Source organism: Mustela erminea, chromosome 1 (genome assembly GCF_009829155.1).
Source record: "Mustela erminea isolate mMusErm1 chromosome 1, mMusErm1.Pri, whole genome shotgun sequence".
Taxonomy (NCBI): domain Eukaryota; kingdom Metazoa; phylum Chordata; class Mammalia; order Carnivora; family Mustelidae; genus Mustela; species Mustela erminea.
In genome coordinates, this window is record NC_045614.1 from 97,319,158 (window position 1) to 97,337,436 (window position 18,279).

Sequence of the window (18,279 nt, forward strand, 5' to 3'; positions counted from 1 at the left end):
ACCCTGCTATTTCTTTGCTTATCTCTCTCTTGCCATACTGGTTATCACGGATCCCTCTCCAGTCTGAGGGTCCCTTGAGGATAAGAACTTTATTCTTACCACATTATAAATTATATGTATAATTTATATGGAATGAAATTCAACCTTTTGATATGTGCAGATTGCTAAGTTTTGCCAAAGGCACACAGAAATGTAACCACCACCATAATCAAGATACCGAACATTTCCATCATCCAAAAGTTCCCTTATGTCCCTTTACAAGTAAACCCTACCCCACCCCCAGACCCTGGCATCTACTGATCCATAATCTGTCCTTATACTTTGGCATTTTCTAGAATGTCATATGAATGGCATCAAATAGCCTGTAGTCTTTTGTGTCTGACTTCTTTCACTTCATTTCACCAGAAGAATGTTTTGGATATTCAACCATTTTGTTGTATGGATCAGTAGATGATTTCTTATTACTGTTGAGTAGATGTCCATTATATAGATAACATGACAATTTGTTTATCCGTTCACTAGTTGATGGCCATTTTATTTTCCAGTTTGGTACTATTCTGAATAAAGATTCTATGAATATTTACATACAAGTCTTTTTGAGTAATTTATGTTTTCATTTGTCTTGGGCAGATCCCAGGAATGGAATTGCTGAGTCATTTTATAAGAAATTGCTAAACTATTTTCCAAACTGACTGTATTATTTTACATTCATACCAGTAGTAGTGTATGAGTTTCAATTGCTTCACATCTTGTTAGAACTTGGTATTGTCAGTCTTATTTTAACCATTCTAGTGATGGTGTAGTGACATCCAATTGTGGCTTTAACTTGCATATCCTTGATAACTACTAATGTTGAGCATCATTTCATGTTCTTATTTCTTCTGGTGACAGGTCTGTCCAAATTTTTGCTGCTCTCCCCCCCCGTTTTTTTTTTAACAGATTATTTTTCTCATTATTGAGTTGCAGGAGTTCTTTGTATGTTTCTGGATATAAGTCCTTTGTGAGAAATGTATAGCAAATATTATCTCCCAGTCTATGGCTTTAAAAAAATGTTTTCTGAAGAGTGTTCTTCAAAGAATAGAAATTATAATTTTATTAAGTTTGATGGATCAGTTTTATCTTTTATTCAGTGTTCTTTTTGTCCCTTCTAATAAACCTTTGCCTAACCCAAGGACTCTAAGCTTTTGTTTTGTGCTTTCTTTTAAAGATTTCACATTTTTTTAAAAGATTTTATTTATTTATTTGACAGACAGAGATCACAAGTAGGCAGACAGGCAGAGAGAGAGGAGGAAGCAGGCTCCCTGCAGAGAGCCCGATGCGGGGCTCGATCCCAGAACCCTGAGACCATGACCTGAGCCAAAGGCAGAGGCTTAACCCACTGAACCACCCAGGTGACCCCACAACTTTTTTTTAAGGTTTCACAATTTTTAAGTCCCACATTTAGGACCATAATCTATTTAGAGATAATTTTTGTGTATAATGTGCAGTATAATTGAAATTATTTTTTAATATGGATATCCAGTTTTTCTCAGCATAAATGAAAAATCCTTCCCCTCCAATGGGTTTTCTTGGAAAGTTTGTCAGAAACTAATTGACCATGTGTATGTGTGTCTTTTTCTACATGCCTTATTTTTCTGTTGATCTGTATGTCAGTCTTATGTTAATACCTTACCACCTGATTAGAGTAGCTTTATAATAAGTTTAAAATCAAGTAGTGTGAGTCTTCTAACGTTTCCCCCCCGCCTTTTTTTTCCCAGACTTGTTTTGGCTATATCAGAATTTTTCATTTTCATATAAATTTTAGAATTAGCATATATGCAACTAATGAATGGTTGAACACTATAACAAAAACTTATGATAAACTATATGCTGGCTAACTGAATATAATAAAAATCCTTAAAAAATCCTATTATTTTGATTTGGGTAGCATTGACAATTAGGGAAAAATTTACATTTAGCTATCCTGGCTTTCCCAAATCATAAACACTGTCTATCTCTCCACTCAGACTGTTTCAGGTCCTCTTTATTTTATTTTTTTTTTTTTTAAGATTTTATTTATTTATTTGACAGAGAGAAATCACAAGTAGGCAGAGAGGCAGGCAGAGAGAGAGAGAGAGAGAGAGGAGGAGGCAGGCTCCCTGCCGAGCAGAGAGCCCGATGTGGGACTCGATCCCAGGACCCCGAGATCATGACCTGAGCCGAAGGCAGCGGCTTAACCCACTGAGCCACCCAGGCGCCCTTCAGGTCCTCTTTAAATTCATTCAGCAATATCTTATTAGAGTCTTTGGTGTACAGATACTACATGCATTTTGTGAAAGTTATTCTGAAGTATTTCATGGTTGTTGATATCATCATATTAGCATTTTTAATTTAAACTTCCAATAGTTTACTGCTAGTCCATAAAAATATAATTGATTTTTATATACTGACTTTATGTACTGTGATCTTCCTAAACTCACTTACTAGTTCTAGTAGCATTTTAGCAGATCCCATAGAATTTGCTTCACTGAAGAGCAGGTTCTCTGCAAGTAAAGACAATTTTACTTTTTAACTTACAGTATTATTTTTTTTCTTGCCTTATTGAATGGGTTAGAACTTCCAGTACAATATGAATAGTACAGTACAAGGTAAGAGTGGACATCCTTGTGTATTCTTCCTGCTCTTAGGGGTGTGTGTGTATTCACTCTTTAACCACTAAGCATGATGTTAGCTATAGGTTTCTAAGAAAGTTGTTCATCGGATAGAGAAAGTTCCTTCTAGTCCTCATTTTTTGATCATTTTGGTTATGAATGGATGCTGAATTTTGATAAATGTTCCTTTCAGGGACCCCACCCCCATTTTACCCTCAATGGTTAATCTGTTCTTGCATAATAGGTGCCCCATAAATACTTGTTGAATGAATGCAACTGGGCTAAATATCTTTGAGAGTGCAAGGCCATATTTCAGCCACTCAGAAGGATGAGATGGGCTTAGGGGAACTTAAGATATTTCAATATCTATTCATATCAGGGCTACTAGATTTGCTTAAATGATCCCATGCAAATTTTACAGCATTCCTATGAAGTTAAGTATCTCCATTTTACAAATGAAGAATGGGTAATAGATGGAATGATTAAAAAGCTGTAATAAAGCTGTAATATGGTTGGCATGTGGGGAAAAGTTTCTTTGCATTTCAATAAAAGAAAAAAGACAATTATATGTTCAGAAAACAAAGAGTATACAAAGGAGGTTGTTTTTAAATATTTTAATTATTGGATGGTGTGAAAGGGTCACAGTCTGGATATAAAGAATGTCACCTGTGGAATGACACTTGAACCATTAAGAAGCAAAAGCTATCCTTGCATAGTACTTGGCTCAGCCATGAACAAAGGTCTCATAGTCAAAATAATGTAAATTTAAGTTATTGGCTTGCAACCCTGAGGATTTGATCTATAGGCAAAACAAAAGAGATTTAATTTTGCTTACATATCAAAATGCAAATGTTTAACAACTTTGGCAAAGAAAAAGTCAAGAAAGATATAAAGTAAGTTAGAAGGTAGGAGAAGAATGAGGAAACTCTAGGGATGTTAACACTGTTATCTTATAAAAAGGAAACATTTAAACGCCTCTGAGCTTCAGTTCTTCAGCTGCAAAATGAGATATAAAATCTTATCTAATGGGATCATAGTGAGGATTAATGAATGTACGTAAAATGCCTAGTATGTATGTAAAATGCCTAATGTGTGATAGGTACTCTCTAAAAGGAGAAAAGGGTGGCAGGCCTATCGATAGAAGGAAGTAAATTTAGCCCCATTCCTGAGGGGAGAACCTCAACTCTAAGGTCCTTGTCCCCTCTCCTGCTGATGCTGTCAGAGAGCAGGGTAGTGAGTCTGAGTAATGAAAGGTCGAGAACTGTGTTTCCAGCCAAGGGCATATGAATGACATGACTACTCTGCAAGTGGTACCATTTTTCCAATGTTACAGTTGAGGGAGTTGACACTCTGAGTGGCCCAGTAACTCACATTGAGCCAGCCCTGAAGTGGCCAAGCCGGGCCTGAAACCCAGAAACTGTGACTCTAGATTTGGTTGCCTGTCGTCCAGTCGAGCGCTACAGCGAATCTGAAACACTGGATAAGCTTGTGGCATATCCTCTATACACATTTCTAATGAATAGGCCCTTAGGTTTAATTAAAGGGGAAAAAAAGATTAATTGTTTCTCCCAACAGCTGCAAATTATTTACATTGCATTTGTGTTGATGGCTAATAAAAGAGCAAAGGCGTGTGGGGACAGCCCAGGGTGGCTGTAATTTTTCCAGGGTCCATAATGAAGCACCGGTTTGAATGCCAGCATGTGAGCATGGAGGAGCCTGCTGTCCCATTCAGGCTTGCAGTGGGCAGAGCCACTCTCTGCCCTGGGCACAATCCAATCTGCAGAAATGGATTTCAGCAGCCAAGACCTGAGAAGAACAAGGCATATGCCCCCGCCGCACTAAACTGGCTCTTGATTAGTTCATGATTGCTGTGGAATGGGTGAGAAGAAGCAAAATGGTGGCCAGCTTGAGGCTACCAACCATCCTAGAGCAACTCTTAACTGACCTTTTGAAGCATGATTGTGGAGGAAAGGGACAGGAGCCATGGCAGCAGAACTGTTCTCAATTTTATAAGCTCTTGCTTTGCAGTGGCTACTGAAAATTATATACTATAATATGCATATGTATTATATAATGTGTGTTATAGATTATAATATACATGACTAGTATAGTATGAATGTGTGTGTGTGTGTGTGTGTGTGCGCGCGCGTGCGCGCATACATATGTGTGTGCTTTTTGTATATTACTCAGTATGAGAGAGTTTTGGTCTTCCCAATTATTAGGTTTTAACCCTGGGACCATCTTGGGAAAGTCATGTCTTGTGAAAGTGGTTTCTTCATCATTTTCATAACGATCACACCTACCTCTTAAGTTGCTGTGGGGAGCATTATGTACATGACAACATCTTTCAAACTACGAAGCAGGGTGTGAGAATTGGCATCAGGACATCTTTGATTATTCTAGGACTCTCTCTAACATATTATTTCATTTTTAAAGCACCTACTCTGCACTCAGATTTGTGTGAGTGTATGTGAGGGGGGAAAGGACAAACCAAAGATACCACAATAGAGTAATGTTAGGTTATAATATTAACCTAATATAATATTAACCCTATAATATCAGGTTAATATTTGAGGAGATTATTTTTGATGTGTGTGTAGAACATGAATTGCAGTGGGATAGGACTTCTTACTGGAAGACCAGTCAGGAGGCCACTGCAGTCTTCCAGAGAGGGGATGCCTGAGCCTGAACAAATTTGGAATTGACAGACATGGGATATTCACATAGGAATATTGCACCAGCCCTAGCACAAGTTTTATTTAAATTCTCTACCTCTTAGGAGCCTGTTGACCATAAGTATCCTGTATTTGTTTGCTAGGACTGCCTTAACAAAATACTACTAACTGTGTGGCTTAGAACAGAAACTTATTGTCTCACAATTCTAGAGGCCAGAAGTCTGAAATACAAGTTGTTGACAGGACCATGCTTGATCTGAAGGTAAAGGGGAAAGATCTGTTCCAGGTGTCTCTCCTGGCTTTTGGTAGTTCCTTGGCTGGTAGCAACACATGGCATTCACATGTGTACTCGTCTGTCTCTGTGTCCAAATTTCCCTTTATTATAAGGACACCAGTCATTTTGGATTAAGGCCTGCCCAAATGACCTCATTTTTACTGGACTACCCCTATAAAGACCCTCTTTCCAAATAAGATCACATTCCAAGGTTAGTACTCCAACCTGTCTTTTTTTCAGGGTCACAGTTCAACCAGTAACATTTATCTGATATTCATCTTAAGTTTATTAATTTTCCATTAGACAATATATGATTTACCTGGTCAAATTACTGAAAAACAACTTAAATTGCTAGGTAATTTAGACTGTGAGGATAGACACAGTTTTTATGTGATCAGAAAATATTCAAATGCCTGCTGTATCTTTACACATATGTTGGTACTTATACAGATAGGTGTATATATGAAATACAGTAACAATTTGTGATCATGGATCTGATTAGGTTGAGGTCAGAAATTCAAGCACACAGCCATGATCTGCTACTTTGTTGATTGATAATGGACTTTAACCCTGAAATATCTATTAATAGACAGTAGTATTGAAGAATTGAAGCTTTTAGTTAGTTTTTAACAGTAGCTATCTATACTGGGCATCCAGAAATAGAAATAATGGGATTTTGGTAAGGTGAAAGATCCATGGTCTAGAGCCCCAAAATGTGTTTGAGTCTCAGTGCTGCCCTGACTTTCTTTGTGTTCACATGAATTGTTGAGCTTCTCTCTGAATCTCACTTTTCTAAAGGTTACTGAGGTATAAACTGGAACTAACTAATGCTCTATGTCTCTCATGTGGTTGTTGGATGAGAGCCTATGAGTGAACAAATGCGCAATATTAATATTATTGTGGATTAGCTATTCAAGTGATGATCTTGAAAGTCAATCTTTGTTTTGTTTTTCCATTGTGTTCTAGTCAACAAGCACAAACCATGGATTGAGACTTCATATCACGGAGTCATAACTGAGAACAATGACACAGTCATTTTGGACCCACCACTTGTCGCCCTGGATAAAGACGCACCAGTTCCTTTTGCAGGTGAGATGGTAGCTTACTGCGGTGGGGCTTGGCTCACTTGGGAGGCATGCTGGGAAGCCTCCACAGAGTGCAGGCTCGGGCTGTATTGCTGTTATCTTCCCCTGCGTGTCTCATAGATCAGCCTGTGATTTCAAAGCTGTATATCTCTTCTGACTGCTGGTACGGTTCTGATATCTGGTGTGGTTCTGATTTCTGACTTATGGGTTTTTTTCTGGGGTATTGCCTCCAGGGCAAGACCTTTATTTCTTCTTCTAAGAGATGGTATATTGCTACAGTGGCCTCTGGAGATGGAAAAGCTGGGCTAGTAAGGTCCATAGGGGAATAATTTTCCCTCTAGAAAGATAACCTGTAGACAGATTAAGTATGTGACCCACTGTCCCCACTACACATATATCAAGGACAGGTGAAGACTTATAGCTTGGTAGATTGGCAAAAGAAAAGGAAAAAAAAAATGGACCAGGAAATATTTGCTGAGAGTAGGGACAGGGCTGTACCTTCAAGCTTCACAGTGGGTGTGGCTTTGATGGAAGAATCAGAACACAGTGCCATTTTGCCCTCTGTGGCTTGTAGCTAGAGAGTCTTCTCATTATCATCAAAATTATGACTACTTCCTTCTCTAACTTCCTGCACGGGCCAGGTCTCAAGAAGGATGTGTGAAGAATATGGCTATGTCTCATGTTTCCACAGATTTTGGTGAAGAAAAGGGGATGGCTGATGGTAGGGGGAGGAGGGAATGGACAAAGAATTTCTGAAGATGCCTGCATCATGAGTAATATTGTTAACATTTTATAACTGTCAGGAGAAAGACAGGAAATTTAATGAAAGTTTTCAAGATTTCTAGAAGATTGCTTTATGATAGATGGGTGCCAGGCTAAGGTTTTCACCATGATGAAGTCTATTTTTTCTGACAGTTTGTCTGCTACATTATGAGCTACTTGGGCAGAAAAAAATTGGCTCTTTCACACTTTTAAGAGATAAGCTCTATGAAGGCCCTTTTTTCATTACAGAACATTGTAAAGTAAGGAATGAGGGGGTGGGTTAAACAGGGAAATTCAGCGTTATGTGAAGATAAACTCATAAGCATTCTTGCAGAGCATGGGGAAGATATCTTGACTCTCACAAGAAGGCTTTATCTTTATTTTATGTAGAATGATAACCACCAAGGGCACCTAACTGTGACTTCCTTGGTGTTTAGAATTAGGATATTTCCATACATCTTCCAGCCACCCTCATAGGTCCCAGCTCAACAAAATTCCACTTGGAAGTGTGAATTCCATGTTGTTTTTTCCACAAAAGATGAGTTGTCTTCCCTAGACCTTCTTTGCCAGACTGGGAATATTCCAATGCATTCCCGTCTTGGACATAACTAGATGATACTAGGGTTAATCACCCCCTAGAAATGAGGTTTTAAAACAAACACTGGCAAAACTCTTTGGATCTTGGAACTGTTTGGTTTGGCATGCACAATGTGCTTAACAAAATAAGAGACAGTATTTAAAAAGTGGGAGATTTAGGATAAAAAGACAGGAATCTGGATTATCTTGATGAACCAGAGTGGAAATACAGGGCTGAGTCATGGTTTCCCTCTTTAGATTGAACGTGTGCTCCTGGCTTCCCTCAACCCTTCTCTACAGCCTGTGTGCAGAGGTCCTTCCACCAAGCAGGTCCTCTTGTTCACCTTTATTTTCAAGTGTGTAACTCCTCTTTAAAACATAACCAGAAAAAAAAAAAAATGACACATCAAACAGGAAGTAAATGCATGCCATTAATTCACTTTAGTGTAGTGAACCTAAGACTTTAAAGATGAAGGATATGTCTGATTCTTTCTTATGTCTACCCTCAGCATAGCCCTGTTCTCCTCCAATAGTGAAATAGGAAACTGAAGCTGTTGAATAAGTTGTCCCACTGTAAATTTATAAGTTCCTTAATGTACAAACCCAAATTGGGTGGGGGCGGTTTGAGCAAAACTGATATTTTTAAGTTTGGACTTACAGAAGTTACTTATTTTCTTAGTTATTGGGCAGCAGAACAATTAATTATTTCACCTGAAGATTCAGCAAAGGGTTTCACAATCATAAATCCATCAAATTCCTTTAAACTTGTATTTGTATTCTGACCATTAGATGTGCCCACTGGTTTTCAGACACATCTGGAAATTAAGATTGGCTTCTAAGCCAAGCCCTGAGTAGTTATTTCCATCTGAAGAAAATTTTTATGCTCCTCTTGATATTTGCAGCTGCATAAAAAGAAATCTAACTTAATGCATCAAAATATAATCTTCCAGGCTCTTAAGAGTAAAAAATAAAGGTGCTTTTTGGAATGGTCAAAGCTATTTTTCTCAGTGTTATTTATGACCAGCTCTAAGACAGGACACAGCACTAGCCATCCATCCATGCTGCAGACGTTTATTTTAAAACATTTATCTTAAAAAGAAAATACTGAAGATTTATTTCAGATCCCTATCATTCTCATAAAATTGAAAAATTCGTATCTGCCAGCTCCATCAGTTCTGGAAGTCAACTGCAGCTTTTAGTCCCCCCCCCCCCCAACCCAGTTATCAACTGTTCTTGTATTGTGTGTCAGTTTTTCCACCCCTTTCCCCCTGGTCTTTATTTCCAATTTGGCCCGTGAGGCAAACTGTAAGCTTTCTGGGAGATGGTCTCATCCAAGTCACTTTTTCTCTGTCTCATTTCTTTTGTGATTTCCCTCCCTTTAAAAAAATTTTTTAAGAAAAATTTCCTTTGTAAAATAGCATTCAGTTAAATAAAAGTCACGATCACATTTTGCCTAGAAATGCAAAATCCAGGGATATAGAATAGCTTATACTATATATTTTCCTGATTATGACAATAAGTGTTTTATTGTAGAAAATGTGAAAAATATGTTGAAACAAAGAAGTATGAAAAATATGTTTTCTTACCCCCAGAGAGAGCCTCCGTTAACATTTTACATTCTACCCCCTGTTTCTGTGAAATGGCTTTTTAAAGTCAATTTCACATATAAGGGAATCTACATATAAGTGGTATTATATATATGATATAAATGATTCCACATATAGATTCCATATGTAAGTGAGATCATGCAGTATTTGTTTTCCTATGTCTGGTTAATTTCATGGACCATAATGCCCTCAAGGCTCATCCATGTTGTCACAAACAGCAAGATTTTCTTTCTCATGGCTACATAACATTCTATTGTATATATATACCACATCTTCTTTATCCATTTTTCCACTGACAGAACTTAGGTTATTTCCACATCTTGGCAATTGTGAATTATGCTGCAGTGAACATAGACATGCAGCTATCTCTTCAAAATCCTGAATTTATTTCCTTTGGATATAATTCCAGAAGTAAGATTGCTAGAACATGTGGTATTTCTAGTTACAGTTTTTTTGAGGAACCTCTGTACTGTTTTCCATAGTGGCTATACCAGTTTGCAATCCCACCATCAGTGCACAAGGGTTCCCTTTCTCTATGTCTTTTCCAACACTTACTTCATGTCTTTTTGATGATAGACATTCTGACAGGAATGAGGTGATAGGCAATTTGTCTGTTACAGTTCTTTTTTACTATCATGTGTTTACATTTCTGATTCTATCATTTGGGTGGATTTCCAGAATTGAAATTAATTGGTCAAACATTTTAAGGTTCCAGAAACAGGGCACGTGGGTGGCTCAATTGGTTAAATGTCTGACTCATCATCTCAGCTCAGGTTTTAATCTCAGGGTCGAGAGTTCAAGTCCTGAGTCTGGCTCCACAAATAAATAAATAAATAAATAAGAAAGTTCCGGAAACATGTTGAATTGCTTTCCAGAAGAGTTGTGTAAGTTTGTTGTCCCATTCTCACCACACAGGTCTCATTCCCTAGACCCCGTATGGCTTATTCTAATGGTGTGGTTTAGTGACCATGGGGTGTAGTCACCAATAACAGTAGCCTCACCATCTGCATCTGTAAAATAATGCAAGGTTTCCAGTGTTGTTGTTTTGATTAAATTTAAAGAATATCTATGATGCATGTTATAATGACTCAAGATATAATAGAAGCTTAATAAATTCATGTGTTTTTTTTTTTCCCATATTCTTTTCTCTGCCCATTTTGTAGAGGAGATAACCAACTCAGAGAGAGGCCAAGCAGCTTGCTCAGTATCCCAAACAGTCCAGCCATGCACTGGGACTGCAAACCAGGGATTTTCACCACTTGCTTTGAGTTCAGTCCAGTGATGTTGCCTTTTGATTCCTGCCTCACCTGATTACTAGAGGTGTCAACTCTTAGTCCGTGAATACTCCCTCAGACCTCAGTCAAGTCCATTAGACCTAACTTAGTTCTCAACCTAGTGTCTGTGCCCTGTGGACATGACCTTCTTAGAGAATCAGATCCAGGAAAATCCTTAAGTGATAATGAAAATCCTGTCCATTGCATGGCAAAAAATGATAATGAAAGCAAGCTGAGCACACTGTGAACTTATTAATTTCTACATGAGCCCCACGGAGGCCTGTTAGGAAACTGTGGAGACTTTTAAATTTGAAGGGAATTAGATTGCCTTTCAGAGATAATAGAATGGTTCATTTGTCTACATTGGGCCAGTCTGGACTTGTCTTTTGTGAGGACAGGGCAGCAGAGAATGATCAGGCATAATTGGCTGGCTTCTCAGGCTGGGTGACTCTCTGAAGGCTGCCTGGAAAACTGCCTGCGACATGATTTGGCCTGGTTTGATTAGCTAGTTGCAGCAGAAGCTTCTCCCCTCCCTGTGCTTGACTCCGCTCACCCTCCTGGTTCTGTTCAGTGTTTGCCAGCCTTATCCATGAACCTGCCCAGGGTCCTTGTTTGTGTTTCAGGTCCCCTAGCCCTGATGGCAGGGATCCTCCTCAAGGGCTTGTGCAGCCCCAGTGTCTTCTGGTGGGAAGGGAATGCAGGGTGTGGACAGCCACACACCCTGCTTGACCAGACACACATTGCTCTATATTCAGGGTCTGTCATTTGCTAGCTGTATGGTCTCAGATAAGTTACTGAACTCCTCTGAGGGACGGTTTACTAATATTTGAAATGGGGGTAAACATTGTACATCTGGGTTAGTATGTGATTACATAAGATACGACTGCCGAATGCCTAGAGCACTCCTGGACACCAGTAGATGTCTAGCATGTCACAGTGCTGATAATCCTAGCAATGGTAAAAATGAGAGTAATTACAGTAAGTGTAATTCTTGGTATCATCAATAAGCCACAGTGTTTTATTCATTTTAGGCTGATTACAGTTCTGTGATTATAATCTGTGATAATGATGTTAAAGAAATGAGAAAAGTGAGTTTGGAGTTTGTTCTAAAGGCTTCATGCCATCACCCATCAAGCTATGTTGCCCAGACTGGTCACATGGCAGTGCGGAGGCAGTAAGTTAGATAATGTAGACAAGTAGTTTGAGAATTGTGCCTAACTCTATAACTATTAGTTAGCAATACATTTCCTTAAATTGCACCCATAACCTGTCCCTGTGGAGTAATTATTTGCAAGTTCCACATTTAGATTACTGCAAATCATATGCCCTTTTATTATAAACACACACACACACACACACACACACACACACACACGCGTATGTGCCAGCCATGGCACACACAAAATTGTATCTAAGCCTTACACCAACTCTGTGGAACAAGAAGGTGAGCTATCATGATTCTGTTTTGCAAATGAGGGCATTGAGACTTAAAAAATTAAGTAACTATTCAAGGTTACCTAGCTGAGGATGGCTCAGCCTTGTCCCTCAATTCCAGATGCTCAGACTCCAAGTCCAGCCTTCTTCCCCCTGCGAGTTGTCCAGTTTGGGTTACATATCTCTTTGGCAGTGGAGGATCTACATGGTACCTGGACATAACATTAAAGAGTGCTGAATCCCATGCTAGGTCTTTCTGTTTTAAGTTCTTCTCCAGTCTCTGATTATATCAAGGAGAAAGGCAGTTTGGGAGGCTCAACCCTTCTCAAACATTTGCTAATGTCTCCTTTTGACAAAGAAGGAACAAGTGCTCTCTCAAGGCATTCCACAGGCTATACTGATGAAGTAGAATTTTAGTACCATCCTGTGTTATATTTTATTTAAGTTTCTTTTTCTTTTTTTGAGACAACCATTGTTGGCTTTTCAGGTTTTTTTTTTTTTTTTTAATAATTCATTTGGGTTTTTTAAAACCCCCATTTTTTGTGGGGGGGGGATTTTACTTCTTTATTTACTTGACAGAGGGAGAGCACATGTGCCTGTGTGTGAAGGGGGCGGGTCATGGGCAGAGAGGGAGGGAGGGGGACAAACAATTTCTATGCGAGCTGGAACCTGACACAGGGTTCCATCTCACGACCCTGAGCCCAAACCAAGAGTCATGCTGAACCGCTAGAGCCATTCAGGCACCCTTAAAGCCCCAATTTAAAGAAAAATGTAAATAAAGATCAGGTAGTTCATAGCAGGGGCAAAAACCATGAGAGAGGCCTATGATTGAGTACCAAGTAGAACACCATAGAATAATCCCTTCCTGGTCTCGTTCCTCCCTCAGCCACCTCAGGACTATCCACCATCTTCAGTCTGCCCTGCCCCATGGCTCTCTGAGCTCTGACCTTGGTAACAGAAGGGGCATCTGTGTCAGCCTCACGGTAGATGGGACTTTGTGTTCCAGCTGGTTTGTGTGGGGGTCATTCTTGTGGGCCCGAGGAAGGGTGTCTGCTGGTCTACTCTGGTCTCTGAGCATTCTCGGCCTCAGCTAGAAGTCAGTCTGTGGCAGTCCTTGCAGAGAACTGTGGATTCTCTGGAATCCACAATCTGGGTTACAGCCTTGGATCTCACAGAAAGAGAATCAAGAGTAAACAGGACCAGAAAGACATGGACCAGTGTCTATTCATCAGAGTACCTGTGAAAATTATGAAAACGAATAAGGAATAAAACAAAATTAAGCCACATTCCTAAGGTCCTGCTAGACCTTTTTCTATTCATATATAGATACACAGTTCTTATTAATTTGGATCATCATACGCATGGTTCAGTTTTTGTTTTCATTTTTCATAGACCTTTTCCAAGCTGACCAACATATATTTTAAAATATTACTTAAGAGTAGAAGACATAATTATATATCATATAGCCCTATCGTAGTTTATTTAACCATTCCATCATTTTTGTATATTTAGGTCATTTACAATATTTTTCTACTTAAAAAATATAACATTGCCCTAAGCATGATACGCTCTAGTTCCATCCATGTTGTCGCAAATGGCAAGATTTCATTTCTTTTGATGGCTGCAGAGAAAGACAACTATCATATGATCTCCCTGATATGAGGAAGTGGTGATGCAACATGGGGGCTTAAGTGGGTAGGAGAAGAATCAATGAAACAAGATGGGATTGGGAGGGAGACAAACCATAAGTGACTCTTAATCTCACAAAACAAACTGAGGGTTGCTGGAGGGAGGGGGTTTGGGAGAAGGGGGTGGGATTATGGACATTGGGGAGGGTATGTGCTTTGGTGAGTGCTGTGAAGTGTGTAAACCTGGTGATTCACAGACCTGTACCCCTGGGGATAAAAATATATGTTTATAAAAAATAAAAAATTATAAAAAAAAAATATAACATTGCCGTGGACAACTTTGTTTGAAATACCTTTCTTAAACAAACAGGAGTCAGGATTTCATGTTTATGGTTTAGTTCATAGATAGTGAGTGAAAAAAACAGATGTGTTCTATTTTCAGTGACAGATTGAAATTCTGTTGTCAGATGTTTTTGCTGACATGAACTGTGATCGCCCAATTTTCAAGCAGATGGCGGGGTTCAGAATAGATGGAAAGTAAGAGCTGGACTGACTCCCACACCCGTCCACAGCCTGTGGCAGAGACCTCAGTACCCATCCCGTGGGCTTCAGGCCTCCATCCCTGTGATGAATTCTCTCCTTCACTGTAGTGATTGTCATCTAAGGCTTTCCAGTTGTAGGCAAGGTGTGATTTGAGAACTTAGCAAGGCAATACAGAAGTTGCTTTAAAGCTGGGGAAAAAAATGCAGGGTGAGGGCAGAGCTACCAGTAAAAAAACCAGAAGACCTGGTCAAGTTGTTGCTTATGTCCTCTGGGGAGGGTGGCCATGACAGCATTCATTTGTAGTTCCCAGGAGCAGCCTATGGGACCATACTTACCTGTGGTCCTGGTCCCAGTGGTGGTGGAGGGGTCTGCCAGGCAAACTGGGAGAAAGAACGACCTGGTGTATCCATCACTCTGAAATTGAAGTATTGCTCTTCCTTCCACCAGTTTGGCAGCTGCCAGCCTTGATAGTGATTGATTGGGGCTGGGAACATATTTGGGTCCCTTTCTTGGTTATCCCTCCATGAGCACTGCATTCACTCCAGTGTTTCCATTTCACACTTTTTACTCCTTCTTCCTATCTGCTGATGGCCAAGAAGCTCAGGAGGCAGATCTTAGCACTGGACAAGGCCTTCCATATAATCCTTGGGCTCGTGGAGCCAGGAACACAAAATGCTAGCCTTGCTGAGAAGAGAAGTGAACATCTGTCCTGCCACAGAGGTGGCCCCTTTCTATGGTGGAGCTGCTCTGCTGGAGGGAGAATGAGAAGCTTCCCAGCTTCTCTGCTGTCCATGAGTTTGGCATCTTTGCCCTGAATGTTCTTTCTTCTTGTTAATTATCCTCTTTCTTTTCCCACCCTAGACTTTCTCTCAGTGCCCCTAAAGCTGTCTGCATATTGCCTGCCACCAGGTCTTTTGCTGTTATGGTTTTCATTTCTTTCATTTTGAAGGCCATGTGTATTTTTGCTGCATGGCAACTTAGTCTAGGTAAGTTTAGGATGACCATTCTCATCTGAAAACTTCTAATGTTCACCTCTTCTCCATTAGGTTCCATGTTTAATCCGGATGTCCCAGGCCTTTTTGTGGAAGCTTACCCGCACAGGGTTCTTTGGCAGCAGCTGGGTCCCCTATGAGTGTGGTCACATGGGCTCCTCTTGTGCTCATTGGTCAAAGGCAGGCACTGAGGGGGACACCCCCTCAGGATGGCTGGAGGAAGGACTAGAAGCCAGGATACAGAGGAAGGAGGGCAGGAACAAGAACTGGCCATTTGAGAAGGAACAAGAGAGTCCAAGATAAATGTTCACAGGAGGGGCTGGGCTCTATAGTCTAACTAGAAGTAGGAGGCTATTCACCTGTACCTTTGACCTTCTCATTGAGAGGACTCTGATGAAGTCCTGCTCTTGTTCAAACTAATAGTTAAGGGAGACCCAGAGTTTATTTGTGGGTCATTTTCTGTCAGGCTGAAAATTGAGGGATGTTCAGGGGGTCAAACTATGCTGGTTTTCCCAGGACTGAGCATTTCCTGGGACATAGGACTTTCAGTGCTATAACCAAGAAGATCTTGGCAAACTAGAGTGAGTTGATCAGCCCAACAGGAAAGATGTGGAGTCCTAGGATAGAAAGCTTACGTACTGGCACTAGATTGCTTGAGAAAAGCCCTTGAAGGTAGGAATTTCAAGTCTTCTGGAATTCTGAGTTAATAGCAGTATTGTACTAAAACAAGATGAAAAGTGAACAATGAAGCCAATAATAATAGAAGGACTGGTGCCAACCCATATGGTAATTGTGAAAATTAGAAACAGGTACCCTTTCTTAACATATGGACACTCTCCCACACTAGAGCACACAACTTGGCAAGTAGAGAAAGAGGTGGATTTCAACCCCTGCTTGCCCCCTTGGTCTTATATCCTTGTACAAAAAAACAACTTGCACACAACACTGAAAATTAACTAACATTTATCAAGCACTTACTACATACCAGGCACTGTACTAGGTATTTCACACACACTATATCATTTAATTTTTACAACACTCCTCTGAAATAAGCATTATCATCATTCCTATTTTACAGAAGGAGAGACTGAGGGTAAACCACGTTATGTAAATTCCTCAGAACACAGTAGTAATGGTGAAATTGTAATTCTTACTGGATATCTCAGTTAAGTATTGCTGTGCAACACCTTGCACAGCAATACCTAAATTGCTTCCTAAAACTTTGGAGCATCAAAAATCAGAAACATTAATTCTTTCTTAGGAGTCTACCTGTTGATTAGACAGCTTTACTAATGTGAGCAGGCTCAGCCGGCACCAGCTGGGCTTGTCCAGGTATCTGTGGGCAGCTGGTGAGTAGGCTATAGACTGGCTGGTCTAGAGTGGCCTTGGCTGGGATGACATTGTTCTCTCCCATGTGTGCTGGCCTAAGCCTGTTGGCAGGCAAGGCTGAGTATCTCCCTGTGGTGATCGCAGAAAAGCATGAAGAGCACAGATATGTGCAAGCACTTTGGCAAGCTCCTTGGGACAAATTTGCCTCACTGGCCAAACAAATCATATGGCCAAGCCCAGAGTCAGTACAGCAGTAGACTGCCAAGGGCAAAGAGGGGTGAAAAGTTAGGGTCATCTGTGTGGTCATTCTGTCATAGCCTGCCCTTAGGCTACAACTGTCCATACCTTTTCCTCATGTAAAATATGCTTACTTCATTTTGGCATCCCCCAAAGTTGCATCTAATCATGGCATCTGGCTTGCAGCCCAACACAGGTCTGGATGCAGGTCTCTTGATCCAGAGCCCTGTGAGCTAGAAGGGTAAGTTATCTTCTCCACATCCCTCCAGGGGAGGGGAAACCTCAACAAGCTCCTTTTCAAAGAGAAGAAGAATGGGAGGCACACAGCAGTGACTCGCTGGCCTGCAGCAATCCTGAGATCCTGCTGGAGAAATGGTGCCACGTCCCTCCATGTTTAGGGTGATTCTTAGGAGTGGCTCCCAGGCCACTATCCTGTACTACTCCTTGTTGGGCACTGATCTCTTTCACCGTCATTTGGTTCTGTTCCATTCCAAGCTAGTGCACTCATAGGAGTGGGTACAAGGTCCTGGCTTTAGTCCTTGGGAACACTCCTACTTTCATTAGTGTCTCTGACTCTGTCCAGCCTTAGCATAACACAATGGGTCAAACCTCACTTCAAAGCCAAGGTTCCTTATACAATAAACCAGAAAATACAAAAGAGTGAAATAAACACACCTTTATTTCTACTGAAGAAACAATTCAGAGAATATAGACATCAAAACGCCAAGCCTGAACACATCCTGACGTATCAGGAACTCCAAATCTATAGCCTTATTTACAAATATGATGCAAACATGTTTATGGTGCTTTCCCACTCACTGCCCCTGATGGCCAAATTCTAGGCCATGTGACTCAGACCCCTCCCTAACTGTGATTGGACCAGAAGTGGGCACCTGGCTCAAGGAGACCAGTGAATAACCTATTTACAGTCTGTGACTTGCTACCTGGGTAGGAAAGGCCACACAGGCCAATGGTATTCCTGTTTGAGTGCTAAGGGACCATGAGGGAGTGTGGGGCTTCTGAATGAAGTTTCTGTAACACATGCAGATCATAATTAGGAGACCTTTGTCAGCAGACTGAGGTGAGGCAGCTGGTCCCAGGGAAAAGTAGATGTTCCTGGAGGGAAAGGTCTAAATGGTTCCTCTTGCTCCATTCCCAAGTAGTCCTGGTTTCCAGGTGATCTTGGATTTCCATGAAATTATCCTCCTTGTTGCACTTCATTTTCACTCTCTG

The 18,279-nt window shown here is 40.5% G+C and overlaps 1 protein-coding gene across 1 annotated transcript in view; it reads left to right on the forward strand.

The window, feature by feature from the left end:
• The window catches only part of CLSTN2 (calsyntenin 2), a 608,204-nt gene that overhangs the window by 223,884 nt on the left and 366,041 nt on the right, over positions 1 to 18,279 (forward strand). The window contains exon 2 of the mRNA XM_032334718.1: positions 6,546 to 6,668. Coding sequence (XP_032190609.1) covers positions 6,546 to 6,668 — 123 coding nt within the window. The remainder of the gene's footprint in view (positions 1 to 6,545; positions 6,669 to 18,279) is intronic.